This window comes from Eptesicus fuscus, chromosome 13, assembly GCF_027574615.1.
Source record: "Eptesicus fuscus isolate TK198812 chromosome 13, DD_ASM_mEF_20220401, whole genome shotgun sequence".
Taxonomy (NCBI): Eukaryota; Metazoa; Chordata; class Mammalia; order Chiroptera; family Vespertilionidae; genus Eptesicus; species Eptesicus fuscus.
In genome coordinates, this window is record NC_072485.1 from 56,328,392 (window position 1) to 56,349,898 (window position 21,507).

The 21,507-nt window shown below is 34.0% G+C and overlaps 1 protein-coding gene across 1 annotated transcript in view; it reads left to right on the forward strand.

The window, feature by feature from the left end:
* The window catches only part of PRMT3 (protein arginine methyltransferase 3), a 98,267-nt gene extending 78,151 nt beyond the window's left edge, over window positions 1-20,116 (forward strand). Inside the window, exons 14-16 of the mRNA XM_008148971.3 lie at window positions 8,947-8,997; window positions 9,193-9,280; window positions 19,943-20,116. Of these exons, the coding sequence (XP_008147193.1) occupies window positions 8,947-8,997; window positions 9,193-9,280; window positions 19,943-20,052 (249 nt within the window). The 3' untranslated portion in view covers window positions 20,053-20,116. The remainder of the gene's footprint in view (window positions 1-8,946; window positions 8,998-9,192; window positions 9,281-19,942) is intronic.
* The last annotated feature ends 1,391 nt before the right edge of the window (window positions 20,117-21,507 follow it).

Genomic DNA, 21,507 nt, shown 5'->3' on the forward strand with positions numbered 1-21,507 from the left:
GGGTAATGACATCATGTAGCAACACCTGGCTTCCTCTTCCTAGCGACGACTAGACTCCTTGCAGTTTCTTCAGCCCAGGAACACGACTTGCTTTATAGCCAGGTGCAAACATTTCACACTTTAACCAAATGTCTGTGAAGTATTTTCCTGTGTCTCATCTCATTTGATCCTGAAGTAGGTAGATAAGATACTCAGTGGAATCCTATTTTCTTTTCATTAGCTGAAAAACAGATTTAGAAAGTTTAGAAACTTGACCTGAGTGAAAGAAGTAAGAAATGGTGGACCTTGAAAATGACTTCAGGTTTTCTCACTGCACAGAATATAGTCAAACACTGCTGCAATTAAATATTTTACCCTTTGTTCTCCCTGCGTGATCTACAATAATCTGTTTCATGTTGATATTTACTGCTGTGTTTCTGACAATTACCTGAAAGAGTAGTTGGGGTGCCTCACTGGGCTGGAAAAAGTTTAGCTAAGTTAGAAAGCAGGACTAATTAAGCAAGTTTATTCTATATATATAAAAGGCTAAGTTGACTCACGCATGCACGATACACATAAAGGTCTTGCTGGTGCCAATCGCACACGTGTGTTATGATCTGTCATTGTCGATTGTGAATTTGATTGACACTTCTATTATAGAGAAAGGGCGAATAGCAACACAAAAATATTTCTTCTAATTAATTTCCTTTTAGTGTGCACGAATTCGTGCACCGGGCCTCTAGTATTTAATAACTGTGTAATGTGTCAGATGGGTACAAGATTTATCAGCAGATCACTTAGTAAGTTATGTAATGTCTAAGCACTGGGGTGCATACCTGAAACTAATATAATAATGTATGTCAACTCTAATTGAAAAGTACAAATGATTTTTTAAAATTAAAATAAAGAGCAAATCCAATGGAATAGTATCATGTATTAATTATAACTTAAACTAAATTATCTACTTACACATAAAAAAAAGAGTCTGTGAAAGAAATAATGGTTTAAATAGTGCAGATGATCATACCCTCCATTTTATTTAGTGAACATGTGCCCATTTAGGGGCACATGAGGTGGATATCAGCTATTTTTATGTACTGTTCAATCTATAAATAGTCACTTTTCTAAAATTTATCAAACCACCTTCAAGCCTCATTCCAGGGGTGTTTTTTAGGTCAGAATGCAACATCTTTGCTTGTTCATATATCAATGCCTCCAAAATGCTGTCACTGGCTAATTGCTTTTTCTTTATCCAAATTAACAACAGTTTCCCTATATCTTCAGTGGCCTGTGATCATTGTTTCCTTTACACCCTTAGCAACATTAACACTCTTTTTTTTTTTTTTTTTTTTAAATATTTTTTTTTGTTTTTTTACAGAGAGGAAGAGAGAGGGATAGAGAGTTAGAAACATCGATGAGAGAGAAACATCGATCAGCTGCCTCTTGCACACCCCCTACTGGAGATGTGCCCGCAACCAAGGTACATGCCCTTGACCGGAATCGAACCTGGGACCCTTGAGTCCGCAGGCCGACGCTCTATCCACTGAGCCAAACCGGTTTCGGCAACATTAACACTCTTGATGGCCTTTTTATGTTTTAAAATTGTGCTAATTGTGCTTAATCTTCTTTTGAAAGCCAAGCTTACAGCCCCTTTGAATCTGCGTTTTAAAAAATTCATTAACATTGATTTTCAGTTATATTAAAAAAGGACTTGAATATAAAATTGTTCTAAAATATAATGAGTGGAATGTTGAAATTCTTAAGCTACATTATAATCATACTTTAATTGTAAATAGGTATAGGGTTATACTTGAATGAAATCAGCAATGTCAAGGGTCAAAATATTTAGGAGAGAAATAATCACACTCAAACAGGACTGAAATACTTATCTCAAGCATAGCAATAAGCATAAAAATGGTTTGTTTATCAAATAATCAATAAGAGTAGACTCTTGATTAGAGATGACAGGGGAGTTCTCCCTAGACTTATCTCAGAGACTGTCAATTAGAATTATTAGGTTGTGATAATAAATGAGTTTGACCAGGTATTTTCCTCTTTGATTCAGGCACTTTCCCTAGTATAATGACCTATAAGGAAATAATCTTCCCAGTTCAGATTTTCTTTGACTTAATGCTCTGGTACAAATCATCGTAAATATTGCCATCCAGATTTTCGAAAAATCCTAAAGTACCTATGTTTTCAGATGTCTGATATATGTATATCTGTGTATTCACAGGAAGGACTAGTCCTTGTGGGAAAGTGAGTCAAGAATTGGAAAAATAAAGTACCTTTAAGAAATTTTAGACCTATTGTCTGTTTTGCTACAGACCATATTGCTAGGTCTGTTTCTAAACTACTCAATTTAGCAATATCCCTTGAGAAGTATATGGCACTTAATGTGTATTGTTCCCTAGAGGAATTATGAAAGAAAGAAAAGATGCACATTTTCTCTTGGGATAAAATAGAAAATTAATTGAAGAAGAAAGAGTACATAATTTAAGGTATAATTAATATTGGGAGAAAATCCTAATATGTAGTTTTCATATTTGTTGATTATGCTTTCTTAGTTTTAATGCCATTTATCACTAGCAGAGTTTATGCTTTTTTGCAGTAGCTTGTATGTCTTTCGTTTGTAGTTTCATCTGGTTGGTTTATATACAGTGATGTAAGCTAAAATAATCATTTTTATGCATTATCTTCTTACTCTTTCTTTACTTGCTTTAGACCTAGCAGTTGGCTTTTGAATTCCATTTTAAGATTCTGAAAGAAATACTTCCACAAAAAATAAATTGTATTTTTGTTATAGTGATTCTGCTGCATGGATTACAAGCACTCTGTCTCCATGCTTGGATAAACTCCATCAAAAGCACATTATCCTCCTACTTCTGTGGACAGCTGCCTAATTGTATCTGCTGTAACCACACGCTGTTGGAACATGATACCAATGAAGAACAGAAATGATAAATTACTCCCTGCAGGTGATAGTGATAATGATAATTTTTAATTTCCTTCTTTCTCATAAGGTCTAGTCTGATCTTATTTCATACACACACACACACACACACACACACACACACACACACACACGCACACAATACGGTCTCTTTAAAGAAATACTCATCACACCAAAAGACATGAGAAAGTAATTCATTTTTATTTCAAATCATTGTTCTTCAAATGAGCTGCATCTACCTTTATAAGTATTGGATAAACAAGCAAATTGTGGCTTAAAACAGATTTTTTAATGATTCAATTTACAAATGCTGTGAATTATTTTTTTTTCTTTTTGTGCAATGCACAAAGAGATGAACAGATCATTCTGAAACTATTCTGATGGTTAGGAATATTTATGATGCAAAATAAAGTTACATGTCTTATTTTTCTATGTACTTCAAAGTAATTATGGAGGATTTTCAACAAATTACAAGTATGATCAAACTGTTCCAGAAATTTACTGTATGCATGTGTTTTCCTTTCATTCTATTGTTTTTTTTCCCCCATCATCATCAGTATTGTTCTTAATTACCACTCATTTTCCTTTCTCTCAATCTAAGGGCTGTTGTATAATTCAGTGAAACTTTATTTATTTAATTGTAACCTTGCCTTTGCAGATTAACTCAGCTCTTACAGATATTTGATTTTAATGTTTATTTTTTCCCTCAGCTGTTCCTTTTGCCCCTGACAAGATATATATGTGGAACAAAGAGGAATTTATTCTGTGGTCAGGTCTTCTAACATATCTGATCTCTTTTAAGCACATGTCAAGCTGTGCTGCAGTTATTTATTACCATTGTCTATTAGTCTTCATTTTCAATTTCCTATGCTTGTTTTTTTTCTTATAGTTGAATCATGTCCACAGAGAAAGGATAAATTTATTGAAATTAACATTTAAAAGATCTAGAGATACCCTGTGATGACATGATGATAATAAGGTAGTGAAACTATAAGTGCAAAAAGGTGGCATATTCATATTCTGAAGCAAAATAGTTTTGTTCCCAAATCAACTGACATATTTGGTCATAATGGCTTTGCAGAAATAAAAACACTAGTCATAGGTCAATTGGTTTATATAATTATGTTTCAAGGTTAAGGTTTATTTTTCTCTTTTCTAACTTGTATTTTAATTATTAAGGATCACTTATACAGCAAAAAGAAAAAAAGATTTTTAAATACTGTTTTCTTTGAGTGGCATTCTAGGTCTTGCTTGCTTGTGTTTGAGGGTAATTACCAATTTTTTAAACCAGAAATTCCCTTTGAGTTTTCAGAGTAAGAGTCTTCCACTTTCTCAGTTATGTGAATGCTAATCAACAAGTAGATTATCTGCACATATCTATCTATCTATCTGTCTATCTATCTATCTATCTATCTATTCATTTATTTATGTTTAATTGATTCCAGAGAGGGAGGAAAGGGGGGGGAGAGAGAGAGAGAGAGAGAGAGAGAGAGAGAGAGAGAGAGAGAGAGAGAGAGAGAAAGAGAGAGAGAGAAACATCAGTGTGAAAAAGACACATTGATTGGTTGCCTCCCTTATGTGACCGACCGGGATGGAATGCGTACCCTAAGTATGTGTCCTGACCTGGAATCAAACCTATAACCTTCTGGGGCAAGGCTCCAACTAACTGAGTCACACGGGCCAGGGCTGCACATAATTTTTAATCTCTGGTGAATTTCTTCCTAATGTTCCTCATGTTTCTGCTTAATGTGTGCTGGAGAACTGATCTTAACATTACCCTCAACCAAACATCATTAGAAAGGTAACTCTGCATGAGAAGCTGAAGATATTATGATGCATTTCCAAGGAAACTATAAAATAGTATATTGTGACTTTTTCCAAATCAATAAATATTTATAGGATTACTTTGATGGCCAAATGACATTTCATTATATGGAGATTTTATGATTTATTAATTGGTCACGTATTGTTGAAAATTTGAGCTAAAATTGACATCCTATGGCTAAATCTTTGCAGGCATACTTAATAATTTCCATAGAATACTTTTTAGAATTCCTGGGTCATTGAGTATATACATTATGTAAACATTTTAATTGAATATATAACATGCACTTAGAAAACAGAAAACACGCACAAATCATAAGTGTAGTCGGATAAATTTGCCCAGAGTAAATATTCACCATGTATTCAACTCAGCTTAAGAATATTAACAGCAAACCAGGAGCCCACCAGGTAACCCCTTTCAGTTTCTATCCCTAATATACTAATATACTGACTTACAATACCATAAGTTTTGCTGTTTTTGAATATTTTGTATATATTAATGGAATTATATCATTTGTACTATTTCATGTATGACTTCTTTCTAATACAAATGTTTTGTCTTTTTGTTTTTATTAGTCAAATGTTTTATCTTTTAATATGTATTGCTAAGTTCCCTTTAGAAAGGCTATTTCAGTTTATTTTCCCACAATGAGTGCCATGTTTCCCACTAAACTGTGAATATTATCATTTTAAAAAAATGTTTTGATTATTTTAATTTACTCATTTTTCTCTAAGTAGGTCAAACATCTTTTTTCACATGCTTATTAATCAGTTGATTTTTCTTTTAGAAATGTCCTTTGTCTTAATTTCTTCTTCAGTTCCAGATTTTATAAACACTTACATATGTTGGTATGATTTCACTTTTCCTCCCTCCTACCCTTCCACCTACTGCACTGATCTTTATGATTATATGTGCAAATTGATAACCCCACCAGGTGATGTAATTTTGACATATTGTTTTCTTACTAATTTAGAAGTTTAATGTACAAAGAACACGTGACCCTTTGTTTTATATATATTACAAATATTCTCAGATTTGTTGCCTTTCAATTTTGATATTAAAGTTTTAAATTTCCCTTACCTTAAGTCTGCCCATGTGTAGCATTTAAAAAGCCTTCTTCAGTTCCAGATTTTATAAACACTTACATATGTTGGTAGGATTTCACTTTTCCTCCCTCCTACCCTTCCACCTACTGCACTGATCTTTATGATTATATGTGCAAATTGATAACCCCACCAGGTGATGTAATTTTGCCTTAAACAGTTGTAAGTATTCTGAAGGGAAAAGGTGATCCTTTATAAAACCTAATTATTTATTACTCCTATTTTTCTTGTATTATATTTGATGTTTCAGGTTTTCCTTCTAGTATTGTAGCCCGAAGAACTTCCTTTAAAATTTTTTCTAAAAATTCCATTGGCAATGAATTTTGTTTCCTTTACTTGAAAATGTCTTTATTTTATCTTTATTCCTGAAAGATATTTTTGCTGGATATAGAAATGTAAAAGGGTTTTTTTTTCTGCTTCAATAGCTTTATCTTTTCCATCATGACCACCAATTACATGTATGTTAGCTTTATAGTTTCCTGCAACTCTGTGTATTTTATTTCAATCTTTTCCCCTTGGTTTTTAAAATTAAATAATTTCTATTAATCTATCCTAAAATTCACTGTTTTTTTTTATTATTATCTCCATTCTGCTATTCAACCCAGGGAGTTCTTTTGTTTCCATTATTTTTCAGTTCTCAATATTCCATATGTTTCTTTTTTTATTAGAGGTCCGGTGCTAAAATTTGTGCATGGATAGGGTCCATAGGCCTGGCCGGCCATCAGAGCCAGTCAGAGCCTTCTGGCTGCTGGCCAGGGCCTTCCTTCCCCCAGCTGCCGGCTGCCTGCTTGCCAGAGCCTTCCTTCATTCCATGCTGCCCCCTGGTGGTCAGTGCACATCATAGCAAGCGGTCAAACTCTTGAGGGGACGATTTGCATATTAGCCTTTTTTATAGGATAGTTTCTATTTTTTTATGAGAATTCCTATCTTCTGATTCATTTCACTGTGTTTTCTATTAGATGTACATGCTTTGTCGTGTGAATTCTCGTAATGTTATAATTGTCCGGATAATGCTCATGTTTGGTGTTAGCAGGCAGTCAGACCATTTCAAGTCAAAACGCAAGTTTTGTCAATAGTGTCTGTGCAGAGAGTGGTTCAAATCTTAGTCATTCTCTAAGCATATGTTATATTGTTTTGGGTCTCTCCTGCACATATGCACTTAAGGAATTAGTCTGAGATTTGTACAGGTTTTTCCAAATCTTAGTTCAGTTCTCTAAGTCTTTGCCACGTGATTTTTTTTTTTTCCACACACGTTTATTCAGGATTTAATCCTAGGACTTGTGCCAGTGATTGAAGTTTTAGTTCAATTTTTTCAGCCTCTGTTATGTTGGTTTGGATCTCACCTGAGCTGTGTAACTCAGGGGTTAGGCTGAGACTTGTGCAGCTTTATACATAGAATTAGGGGGTCCTCTGCTCTCTTTCTTCCCCATATTTGATCTGCACTCTACATTTTTTTCAGAGTTGAAATTATTAGTTCCATTCTAAGTGTAGTTATTCAATCATTTTGTCAAGTACACTATACAATGAGGCTAGTTAATTTAAGAAATTGAAGACTAAAAAAATTAACTTAAAATTTATTAAGAACCTGCTGTATAACAGATTTGTGCTGGGTAAAGGGCATAAAAATATAAATTACTCATAGGCTTTGTTTATAAATAAGTTACAGTCTGATAGGGCAAACTAACTAAAATATAGATGATAAGTACTATAATAAAATTGTATATCATAGCACATTCAGTCAGCAAATATGAATTGTGTACTGCTCTGGCCATGAAGGATATAGTGGTGAACAAGATAGACATATAGGAATAAATTTAAGAAAACAGTTAAATTAGTCATTGGAGAGGTATCAGGAAATCAGCTGAAAAAAAAGGTTGTATTATTTTAGAAATGTTCTCGTTAGCTACATGGTTTTCTGTAATAACCTATAGCTGAACACTACGTTGCTTTGTAATCCTATTTGACAGAACTATAAATAGCGTTTCGATTTTTCTCTTGGTATCTAAAGTATAATGAACCTGAAGGTTAAATATTGAATTTGGTTTGGATTCAATCCATATTAACCTACAGATCAATAAAACTTCACGTTCTCAACAAAAGCAGCAGTGTCCTGTTTTTAACACTTTAGGAGCTTTACTTAATGCCAGTTTTAAAAATAGAATAAGTCAAGCTAGTCCCCGTAGTGAAAGAAAAAGGAATGGTATTTAAAGTTTAAACAAAATAAATGAAAATTCTATATTCATCTGAATATGTTAATTTCTTTTAGAGACCTTTTTGTACTATCATAGTAACCCTTAGAGTTACTTTGGAGTTTCTCTTTTGGCTCTTTGCTTAAACATAAGTTTTATTTGAGTACTATTACTGATTTTTATTTTATTTTCAGAAGAAGAAAAGTAACTTTTAAATATTCCATAATCTCATTGCAAAAATATTCATAATGGTTTGCTTTAAAATTGGATGCATAATAATATCAGAAGAAATTTAATGAGCTGTCTTTGTATATAAGAGTATGTTTTAATTCTTTATTGCTGTGTAACACACTACCCCAAACTTAATGCTTTGAAGTCCCAATCATTTAGATTTATTGGTTTATGATTCTGCAGTCTGGACTGGATTATCTACTAGTTTTTCTGCTGGTCTCTCCTGGGTCTCTTGAGCTGCTGCAGTTTCTGGAGGCCTGACTAGAACCGCAGGGTGCCTTACCTCGCATGGCAGCATCTCAGCGGGAGAATCTGGACCCACAAAGAGCTGCTGAGCCTCTCTCTCTCTCCTTATAGTCTCTCACCTTTCAGTAGTCTACCATGATCATTTCTCTAATAAAGCATATTGATTATTTGATTAGCCTTGTTACCCTTATTATTGTGTTGTTTCTGTGGGGAAGAGCCAAATTATATTACTTTATTTTTACTTATAACATCTTTTCCAGAAAAAATGGTGACCTGCCATAAGTTTAAGAGGCATCTGGTCTTTGAAATGGTTTTTTTATTTGCCATGTTTTAAAAGACTGAATAGTAAATTATGTCATGTAATTTGTTTTTTTGTTTGTTTGTTTGTTTATTTATTTATTTATTTATTTTTAAAAACAGGCAATTGCTGGTTACTTTGATATATATTTTGAGAAGAATTGCCACAACAGGGTAAGTATTATGAGTTGTCTCATAAGAATTAATTATGTGAAATACATTGCATTTATTTTTGTGCCCCAAGGTGTTTGATCATAAGCATTTTGCTATTGTAAGCATTTGGAGCTTGTATTTGATGTAGTAGATTAATGTACCATGATATTAAATATCTTGTACTTCATCAGATACTTTTGAACTCTACCATTGCAGGTCGTGTTCTCTACGGGCCCCCAGAGTACCGAAACACACTGGAAACAAACAATATTTCTATTGGAAAAGCCATTTTCAGTTAAAGCAGGTGAGGGAGAAAAAGGGGGTAAAGTGTCTTATTTATTCTGAAGAATACAATATTCATTCATTCTACAACCACTTTTTATGTGCCCACTCTATTTGAAGGAGTATAATAGTATAATAGATGCTAAAATAAGATGTTCTTAGAGCTTACCATCTAAATAAATTTTAGATGGCATATCATTTCATTAAAAAAATAATTTTTAAATTTTTTTATTTTATTGGGGTGATGGGTTTAGAAAGGTATACAGGTTTCAAGTGTACAATTCTATAACACATCATCTGTACATTGCATTGTGTGTTCACCACCCAGAGTCAAGTCTCCTTCTGTCACCATTTATCCCCCCTTTACTCTCTTCTACCTCCTCCCACCCTCCTTTCCTTCTGACAATCACCACACTACTGTCTATGTATTCTTTTTCTTGTTGTTTTTTTTTTTTTTTTTTATATATATATTTTATTGATTTTTCACAGAGAGGAAGGGAGAGGGATAGAGAGCTAGAAACATCGATGAGAGAGAGACATCGACCAGCTGCCTCCTGCACACCCCCCACCGGGGGATGTGCCCGCAACCAATGTACATGCCCTTGACCGGAATCGAACCTGGGACCTTCCAGTCCGCAGACCGATGCTCTATCCACTGAGCCAAACCGGTTTCGGCTGTATTCTTTTTCTTAATCCCTTCATCTCTTTTACCCAACCCACCTCCGATCTGACAGCTGTCAGACTGCTCTCTATATCTATGAGTCTTTTTCTGTTTTTTTTTTTTTTTTTTATTTTGTTCATTAAATTCCACATTAAGTGAAATCAATGGTATTTATCTTTCTCTGACTTACTTATTTCATTAGCATAATATTCTCCATGTCCATCCATGCTGTTGCTAAGGATAAGATTTCTTTTAAAGAAGTAATTTAAAAGAAAACTTACATTTACATCTAATTTCTGCCAGTTAAAATGTATGTTACATAGTATGTACTTCTTATTTTGAGTACCACAGAAGAATTCAGAAAACTTTAACGATAACTAGTATTTACCAAGTTGCATATATAACCAAAAGAAAATATAATATTTTTTTTTATAATCAATTGGACTGTATCAATATATAATACTTCTGCTCTCTTTTTTTTTAAAATATATTTTATTGAATTATTACAGTGAGGAAGAGAGAGGGATAGAGAGTTAGAAACGATGAGAGAGAAACATCGACCAGCTGCCTCTTGCACATCCCCTACTGGGGATGTGCCCGCAACCAAGGTACATGCCCTTGACCGGAATCGAACCTGGGACCTTTCAATCCGCAGGCCGACGCTCTATCCACTGAGCCAAACCGGTTTCGGCGAAAATATAATATTTTCATTTCCCACCGGACTAAAGAGTAATATTACCAATAAAGGTAAAGTATAAATAAAAGAGTTATACTTCAGTAGTTAGCATATTCAAAATATATTTGTCTGGAATTCACTCAATTGTCTCCATCTCCTCAAATCCTACAGTGTTCAAGGACTGGTCACTTCTACCTTCCTTTGTTTTATATCTCATTGATTGTTCGCTTATATGAGCACCCATAGTTCTTCCATATTACACATTTAGCTCCAAAAGTTAGAATTTGGTTATAAAACCTTTTTTTTAAAATTTCAAGCTGCTTATTACATAAGTCTTCTTGTTTCAGTTTTATGAAAGCTCCCTGAGTGTAGGAAAGCTGAAAGTACAATAAACTTCAATGAAAAGTTATTCAAAATCACTAGTAACTCAGGAAAAAGATAATTAAAACGAGAAGACACTGTTTCTTATCACTGTAATGGGGAGGAGGGAGGATACATACAATTTAACAGCCCCACGTGCTGGCAATAATGTAGGCAAATGTAACTTTTACACTCTGCTGCTGGTAGTCTTAATTGGTACAACAACTTTAGAGAACAGTTTGATACCATCAAGTTAAGAGTACATGTAACATCCCTACAACGACAGTTTTTTCTAGGCATGTGTTTTGACAATCTCTCCCACAATCTTTCACAACAGTGGTGTGTAGAGGTGAAAAATTAGAAGCAACCTTAATGTCCATCAGTAGAAGAGAGATAAATTTGGTAGTTGCATACAATAAAATATAGTAGATAAAATAAATCATATATGTGTGTCTATCAAAAGCAACATTGCAGAAAAATAGTGGCAGAATGATTCCTACAATATACCATTTATATGAATTCTAAAAACATACATACACCACATAGTAGAGGTAAGAAGCAACACTTAAGAATGATAACTGCTGAATTCAGTGTAGTGGTTACCTTTGGGGGAGGACAGAAATAAGATCAGGGAAGGCTATGAAGGGGGTTCAGTTTCAGATATCTGAACTATTTATTTTTAATATTGAAGGAATTGTGGGAGAATGTTAGTATTGAACAAAGCTGAGTACTGGGTCCCAGGTAGTCATTATATTATTCTCTATACATTTAAAATATTTCATAAAAATCTACAGTTTTGATTTCACTATTGATGCATAAGTTGAATTTAGTAGATGCAGGTAAACACTATTAGGTAAGTGAGTGGCTGTGACTATGTTCCAATTAAATTTTATTTACAAAAACAGGTAGCCAGCATCAAAATCTTTCCATAAAACAAATCTCCAGGCACAAATTGCTTCATTGCAAATTCTCTCAATCACTTAAAAAAGAAATAACACCAAAATCTATACAGTCTCTTTCAGAAAAGAGAGCTAAAATTATGAGATCAGTATTATGTTGAAAACAAAAATGGGACAAAGATAGTACAAGAAAATTAAACTGCAGACCAATATCTCTTATGAATATTGATGCATAAATCCCTCAACAAAATACTAGCAAGTTGAATCCAGCAATATTGTAAAAAGAACAATGCCATGACCATATGAGGGGTTTATTCCAGGAATGCAAGGCTTATTCAATATTTTTAAGTCATTTAATGTGCTCCACAAGCTACCAATCTAAAGAAAAAACACATGATCATACCAATGACTATAGAAAAATCATTTGATAAAATTCAATGTCCATATCTGACAAATACTCAAGCAAACTAGAAATAAAGGAACTTCCTCAACCTGATAAAGGCATCCACACAAAGTCAGCAGTAGCAAACGATATAAATGATGTATTGTAGAATTGTGTACCTGAAACCTGTATAATTTTTTTAACCAATGTCACCCCAATAAATACATTTTTTTAAAAGATAAACATTCTAAGCAATAAATATATTTTGTAACGTAAAAAAAGAAAAAGTAAGCAAAAACAATGTGAATAGGAAATTTCCCAGACTAAGATTCTACATTTGGCCAAAAGCAAGATGGAACTGTACAATAATGAGCCTAGTTTGATTTTGTTTTGTTTGTTATTTTCTTTACAATGTAGTTTTTAAAAAAAATAGTCCCAAAAGAAGTGCTCTAAACATTTGAGCACTTCCAGCATTGTGGGAATAAAAATGAATACTCTTAAAAGAGTTAGAGAACGCTTACTTTAATGTTAAAGTCAGGTCGTATGTTTTTCTTTTTCCTTTAAAAATACTGTACAATTTTATTTTACAAACTTATATGGCAGTGTTTACTTAAAAAACCCAGATCATTTTTGTGTTATTTGGCTTTGGAAATATGACTAAAATCATCCTATTTCTCTTTCTCGGTATATACCTAGTAAGTTTTTAAATGAAGAATCCGTTTATTTTTTCTTTTATTTTTTTAACTCTGAGCTTTAATAGTGACAGTAATGAATTTTTTTTGTTCCTTCTGGGGAAATGAAATGTCATTGCTCTGAATGAAAATAACTTTTAAAAACCACTGAATTTAAACCACATGAAATGAGATTAATTTTGTTCTTGATTGAACTGCAGCACTGCTTTGTGGTATTCTAATAGCCGTCTGCCGATGATTAAACAAGGTGGTACAGCTCAGCTCCATAGAGAATGTCCTTCGCAGCTCTCACCACAGTATACACGCTCAACAACATCAGTCATTTTATATCTATTTGACACTGATTAATTACTCTGATCTATTCTGGTGCTACAGACACTGTCCTAAACAATTGAAGGGAGTTCAGCAGTGTGAATTATGTATTTATTACTGTGACCCTTCCTGCTATTTAATTAACTTAAATAGATGGTATTTGCACCCTCATTTTGAAATTAAGGTTATTGTAAAACTAGCTATTTTACTTGTATTTCACTTTAAGACATGAAAATTATACTGAAATTATAAGGCAATGTTTTGCCTTTTAAATTATTCAGATGTTTTGCTTAATAGTGATGCTTAAAATTTTGTGTATGAAAATTTAACAAAAATATCCATTAATAGTTTATCTTGACTTGGGCTCTATGTCTAAATTGAGGATTGCACAGAGCTCTTGTAGACATATCCTCTAAACCTGAAATGAACTTGAAAACCTGCTTTATAAGCACCTTGGAACATTCCTCTTTTGATCCTTACACTAAGGATTGAATAGAACATTTACAAACAAGCCAACTTAGATATTTTTAACACTTTGGAGGCAACTTAAATCAAAGAGGAGCAATCATTAGGATATACATACCAAATGGAAATATTTGTAAAAATACCTCATATACATCAACAAGAAAGTCCCTAAGATAAATCTACAAAGGATTTGTTTTTAATTTTTATTGATTTCAGAGAGGAAGGAAGAGGGAGAGAGAGATAGAAACATCAATGATGAGAGAGAATCATTGATCAGCTGCCTCCTGCACATGCATCATCAGGGTTCTAGCCCACACCTGGGCATGGGCCCTGACTAGGAATTGAACCCTGACCTCCTGGTTCATAGGTCGACACTCAACCACTGAGCCACTGCAGCCAGATCACAAAGGATTTTTTAAGATAGTGGTTAGACATTCTAAATAATACCCATCACCATGGATAATCACTGACATGCAAATCAAAGCAATCAGATTCTGATGATTGTTTATCTCAAAATAGGTGTTTTTAATTGTTTTATGTTCTTTCTTTCTTTATTCATTTATTTAGTAATAGACACAAGTATTTTATTGAAGTGGGAGACAGACAACAGGTAGTATTTTCTTTTGGCATCTCCCTCTGAGGGAGGCTGGCAAAGCTGATGGGGCCACCACGTGGACTTGAGGAAGATGGTTTGGTTACTAATAACACTCAATGTTGATGACAATGGCAGAGTAAAATGAATACATTTGTGTCTTTTATTAAAGTGTCCCACTTTTGGTAATACATCATAGGAGTCTATTCAAAATTCACACTTATTTTTTATTCTTTGATATTGTAAGAAGTGAAAGTAACATTGTTTTCATTCGCATACCTTTCTTTAAAGTATCTTTATGGAACTTTTGTTCATATTGTCAATTTTCAACCTTTTCCTTTTGGTTCTGACTTTGGTTTCATATTTTAAAATACAGCATTACTATGTTTACATGGTTTTATTGAATCCTTTTTCTCAGTGGTTTCAAATGCCCAACTTGCCATGTACTGAATCTCCTTAACAGATATTAAAATTTTTCTACATTATATATGTGTGTGTGTGTGTGTGTGTGTGTGTGTGTGTGTGTTTAGTTCTAAAGCACCATATTTTAAAAACATTTTTATTCTATAATTTACATGCAATAAAAATTCACATTTATATTGTATAGTTCAATGAGTTTTGACAAATATATACACCACCCTTATCTATAATAATAAAAGGGTAATATGCTAATTAGGGCAGACGTCTTTGGGACATCCTTCTAGACAAAGCCACAGCGGCTGCCTGAGGCTCAGGCAAACCACTGCCAGGGCCGGCCCGAGGCTCAGGCAGGCTGCAGATGGTGGCTGCCGCTGCAAGGGCCAAGCTCAGGCAACGAGGGCCAGGCCGAGGCTCAGGCAATCCACAGTGGCTGCGTGGGCCGAGGCTCAGGCAGCCGCGGTGGCCAGCAGTGGCAGCAGCAGAGGCATGATGAGGACATTGCCTTCCCATGATCAGCTGGTTGCCTCCCGCAGAGGGAGGCCAGACTGTGGCTTAGGCCCACTCCCCTCTAAGCCGTCAGTAGGACATCCCCTGAGGGCTCCCGGACTGTGAGAGGGGGCAGGCTGGGCTGAGGGACACCCCCCTCCAGTGCACAAATTTTCGTGCACTGGACCTCTAGTCCTATATAATAAAAGGGTAATATGTAAATTGACTGAATGGTGGAACGACCGGTCACTATGACACATACTTACCACCAGGGGGCAAGATGCTCAACACAGGGGGAGCACTGCTCAGCCAGAAGCTAGGCTCTCCTCTCTGGGCCTGCCCTCAGCTGTGGCGGCTTGGGCAGGCCCCCCGTCTCTGTCTCTGCTCTGGGCCTCACCTGCATGCGCAGCCTCCTCCTGACCAGTCGTGACTGTTATGGCATCCCGGCTGATTTGCATATTACCTCTTTATATACTATATAGATTAGTATTCTTTCAGAATTTTATATCAGTGGAATTACACAGGATGTACTCCTGCTTCTTTTGCTCAGCATGCTTTCATCTGTGTATCAGTTCTTGGTTCCTTTTTATTGACAAGTGGTATTCCTTTGTATGGATGTACTCCAATTTACTTACGCACTCAGCTGCTGCTAGACTTTTGGATTGTTTTCCGTTAGGGATCATTATTAATAAAGTTGCTATGAACGTTCATCTAAAAGTCTTTGTGCAGACATGTTTTCATTTCTCTTGGGAAAATACCTGGGAGGAGAATTATCAGGTCTTATGGTAAGTGAATGTTTAACTTTATAAGAAACTGGAAAATTTTTTCAAAATGACTGTACTATTTAACGTTATCTACCACCACTGTATGTTCAGTTGCTCAAATTCTTGCCAACACTCACAAAAAAAAGTCAGTTCATTTAATTTAAACCATGCTATTGTATATGTAGTGACATTATGCTTTTAATGTTCATTTACCTGATGACTAATAACGTTGAGCCTTTTTTCACATGTTCATTGGCCATTCATATTTTTTTTTGTGATGTTTCAGTTAAAATATTTAGCTCAATTTTTAAGTGGGTTGTTTGTCATCTTATTGAGTTGTAAGAATCTTTATATATATGGATACAAGTCCTTTGTCAAATATATATGTTGCTAATATATTTATTCCAATTCCCAGCTTTTCTTTTCATGGTCTTAATGTGTTTTTTTTGAAGTTTTGTACTTTTGTGTGTTAAGAAATCTTTGCTACCCTAATATCACAAAGATTTTCTTGTATGTTTTTGTCTAAAAGTTTTTATAATTTGGCCTTTTAAATTTATGTCTATAGTATATTTTATGTTAATTTTAATATTAGTTGTTTCTTTTCCCAAATGTGTATTAGGTTGTTCCACCATCATTTCTTGAAAAGACTGTCTTTTTCTATTTAATTGCCTTGGCTATTTGACCATATGTGTACTAGTATAGATGGGTCTGTTTCTGGGCTCTATTTTGTCCCATTGATCTAGATGTATGTTCTTTTTCAAAATTGGTTTTGTTATTCTAGAATCCTTAAATTGCTATATACATTTTAAAATCAATTTGTTAATTTCTATCCCCCAAAAAAACCCTGTTAGGATTGTGATTGGGATTGTGTTGAATGTATGGATTACTTTGGGAAGAATTGCCATAAGCAAAATGTGTCTTTCAATTTAGTTTAGATCATCTTTAGTACTGTTTCATAGTTTTATGTTTCTAAATCTTGCACATATGTTGTGACATTTATCTCAAGTATTGTATATTTTTATGATACTATTGTAAATGCTATGGTGGTTTTTTATTTCAATTTCTAATCCCTTATTGCTAATGTATAGAAATAAAACTAAATTTTTTATATTGACCTTATATCTTAAGACATTGCTAAACCATCTTACAGTTCTAGTAGCTTTTTTTTTTCATATTGCTTTAAGATATTCTATATATAAGAAATGTGGTCTACAAATACAGGTAGTTTTATGTCTTTTTTCCCCTCTAATTTATATCCCTTTTTTTCTTCTCGTGCACCTTAGTGCCCTTACTAGGGCATCCAATAGAATACTAATTAAAAGTGGTCAGAATAGACTTTTTAGTCAGAGAACATATTATGTACTAGAGCCCCGATGCATGAAGATTCATGCAAGTATGGGCCTTCATTCCCCTGGCTGCTGGCACCGCCTTCACTCCAGATGGAGCCACCTTCCCGCCTTCCCACACTGCCCAGAGGCCTGGAGCGGCTGGGGCGGTGTGGAATGCCTGCGTCGTCGCCATGGTGACGACCAAGCGTCCTGCCCCGCCCCCCCCGCCACTTGGCACCTGTGTATGCAAATTAACCCGCCATCTTTGTTGGGTTAATTTGCATACTCCTGATTGGCTGGTGGGCGTCGTGAAGGTACGGTCAGTTTGCATCTTACTCTTTTATTAGTGTAGATGCTTTCTGTACATTGTTTAAGATTTGTTTTATGACCCAGCTATGATCTGTCTTAGTTCTATAGAGGTTAATCAAGTCATGTTCAAGTCTTCCATATTCTCTCTGATTTTGTCTAATTATTGCAGTTATCAACAAAGGAGAGGAGAAATTTCCAACAATAATTATAGATTTGTCTGTTTTTGATGGTCTGTCAGATTTGCGTCATGCATTTTGAAGCTCTCTGCATACAAAAATTTATGATGTGTCGTTTATGAATTGAACAAGTTATTCTATTGAAATGTCTCTCTTTATCTCTGGTTATATTTTTTCCTGAAGCCAACTTTGTCTGAAATTATTATAGCCATTCCAACCTCTTTATAATTAATGTTTATATAGACTTTCTTCTTTTACTTTTAACCTATATCTTTATAAAGTATATTGGACATGTTTACATTTAATATTATTACCTATGTTATTGAATTTAACTCTATCATTTGTCATTTGTTTTTTATTTATCTCCTCTGTCTTTTGCCCCTCTTTTCTTCTTTATTTTTTTATTATTAAATATTCTTTACTATTTTATCTCTACCCGTGACTAATTAGCTATACCTCTTGGGTTTGTTTTTATAATGGTTGCTCTAAAGTTTCCAGCCTGCATCTTTAGGTTATTACAGACAACCATCAAATGATATTATACCACTTAATCTGTAGTTAAGACTTACAGCAATATGCTTCCATTTACCCTCTTTCATCTTTTGTGCTATTGTTATAAAACATTTCCCTAAATGTTTTAACCCCACATATGTTGTTACAATTCTTGCTTTAAACAGACAATTACCTTTTAAATAAATTTTTAAAAGGAAGAAAAAGTCTATTTATCACTTACCTAACATTTCGGGCATTGTTTATTTATTTCTTTGTGTAGATCCAAGCTTCTTTTTGGTACCATTTTTCTCTTGTCTGAAGAACTTCTTTTAACGTTTCCTGTAGTGCAGGTCTACTAGGAAAAAGTTTTGTCTTTTACTTCTTTGAAAAAAGGCCTTATTTTACCTTCATTTTAAAAAGATTTTGCTGGATATCGAATTCTTAGTTAATAGGTTTTCTTCTTTCATCAAAAGATATGTCTAGTGATGGAAAACTGTCAGCTTTACCTTTTCTGTAGGATATATAGAATGTATCAATAATGATATCTTTATACTCTGAAGTAAATATAACTATTAGATGGTTTTGGTATGTTTTACTGTGCTGTTTCACTACCATATTGAAAAACATCCAGATTCATTATCCCTTAATGTTAGGGCACTTGCAGTTTAAAAAAAATAAAAAATAAAATATTGATTCAGTCCTTGGGTAGTTTTATATAGATTGCTTAGTCACTTTATATGGACTCTTCCTGTGTTCATCCAGATGGTGAAGCTATACCTGCTGCTATTGGGGTTGATCTTACTCTTATTAAAGCAAGGAATGGTGATTAGTTGCAACTTAGTAATCTCTTTTGTTATTTTTAAATAGCTCTTGGTAAATAAATGAAAAACAACTTAAATGAGAAGTATTTGTACTCAGAAAAGCATATATATATATATATAATATATAATTCCGTTTTGGAATAAAATAAAATTTGGAGCATACTGTATAAGATTTTAGGGAATCAGTTTTTACCTTTAAAACAAATATGTAATTTTTTTTGTGTTTACTGTTTTCACCTGTGTAAGTTCTGTTTTCCATTTACAATGTTAGTACCTTCAAGGTTTAACAGCTTTGTCATGTGATTCTATAAAATATAAATTTATGTTTTCTGTACCTGAGAATGTCATTTTCTGAAGGTTCTCTATAACATGTGTTTTCTCCCTTAAATGCCATTCCATGTGCACTCCTTATTAACCATGATTTTAGCCCTCAGGTCATTCTTTTATTCTTGTGAAACATGCCTTTACTGCCTTTCAGCCATCCCCAATTTTCACTCTCAGCACACTTTGAACATAAACCTGTTGTGTAATTGTTGGTGTAGCTATTTCTCTTTACCTGGACTTCATGTGAACTCTTTGAGGGCAGGAATCATATCTTATATCTTTCTGTGTGCTCAGGACTCACCATAGGAACTCGTATTCAGGAGTTCAATAAAACTACTCCCCAACCCCACATGACCACGAAGTTTTTCTCTTTCTCAAGGATTTGACAATTTAAAAGTTTTTGAAAATTAGTGGAACATCTCACAATAACAACAAAAAACCAGAGGTGCTAGTGTACATTATTACTTTTCTGTTAGAACTGTTTTCCTTGAATTCTTAAACATATTTTTTGCCTTTCTTCTATAGGTGAATCCTTGAAAGGAAAGATCATGGTCCAGAAGAATAAGAAAGATCCACGTTCTCTCATTGTGACCCTCACATTGAATAATTCAACTCAAACTTATGGTCTCCAGTGAAAAAGCCACAAAAGCACAACTAACTTGCCGTTTTTACTGTGGGGGTGGGAGCATTGTGGGTGAAGGGGGAGGGGCTTTATGTGAGCACACGGATGATAGATCCTTTCCTAATGAGTCTCCTCAGTAGAATTGTGGCAGGAATCCAATGAAATACAGCCAAGGAAGGGAATCCACTCTCAGTGGTCCACCTACATAGCCACATTCTTGGAAGTCTGGTTGGTGAGATTTAACCAAATGTGACCCCTACATTAAGTTTAGCTTTATTGAAAATCATTTAAATTGGCCTAAATATGGAACAGACATGGTCTTTGTTATTGTTTAAAAGTTTCCTGTTACAAATTTTAAACACTACTTAGTTGTTAACTAGGTAATGTTTTATTAAACTAGTAACTACACACAAGGTATTGCACATTTTATTGCAGATTTCCTCTCTGAGGAGTAGTTTTTAATTGTATTTGTTAGACTATCAGTATATAATAGATTCAAGACCAAGTGAAAGGGACTAAAATATGGAAAAGCGTATCACACGAATCATATTTGAAGACAGCTTAGTTGATTACTTTGTAGTTCTGTAGTTTTCATTTTGTAGCTTATTTCTGCAAATATTCTTTAGCCATTTAATTTTCTAGCATTGCCCAGGAAATCTAATTTCAATATGTTTATTATAGGTTTCACAAAAGTTCTTAAAGTTTGGGATAAATGTGTACTTATTTACTAATATAATACCTTCTTCATACTAGATTTTTGTGCAAAGTTAAATGTGTAACTGTTGATATATCACTCTTTACAATTGTGTTATTTATCGTTGACTCAGTTTGAAACGCAGAATAGAAAACATTTAATAAAATGTTTACAACAGCCATTAGCATTATAAAATGACATTTCAAAATATTAAGGCCTTTTATAAAATCAGAAGTATAAAAATTTTATTAAAGTGTACTTGGCATACAATATTACATTAGTTTCAGAAGGTGTGCAATAGAGTGATGCAATATTTATTATAAACATTATAAAATGATCCCCACAATAAGTCTAGTAGCCATCTGTCACCATAAAATGTTAATGGTGTAATTGACTATATTCCCTGTGTTTTATGCTACATTCCTGTGGCTTATTTTATAACTGGAAGTTTATACCTCATCCCCCTTAATCATTTTCACCCATTCTTCCTGCCTCCCACCCCTCTGGCAACCATCAGTTCTCTGTATCTATGAGTCTGGTTTTGTTTTGTTTTATTTTGTTTTAGATTCCATATATAAGTTAAATCACATGGTGTTTATCTTTAGCTGACTTATTTCATTTACCATAATACCCTCTAGGTCCATCCATATTGTCAAAAATGGTAAGATTTCATTTTTTTGTATTTCTGAGTAATATTTCATTGTATGTATATACCACATCTTCTTTATCCATTCATTTATTGCTTCCATAATTGGCTATGCTATATAATAAAAC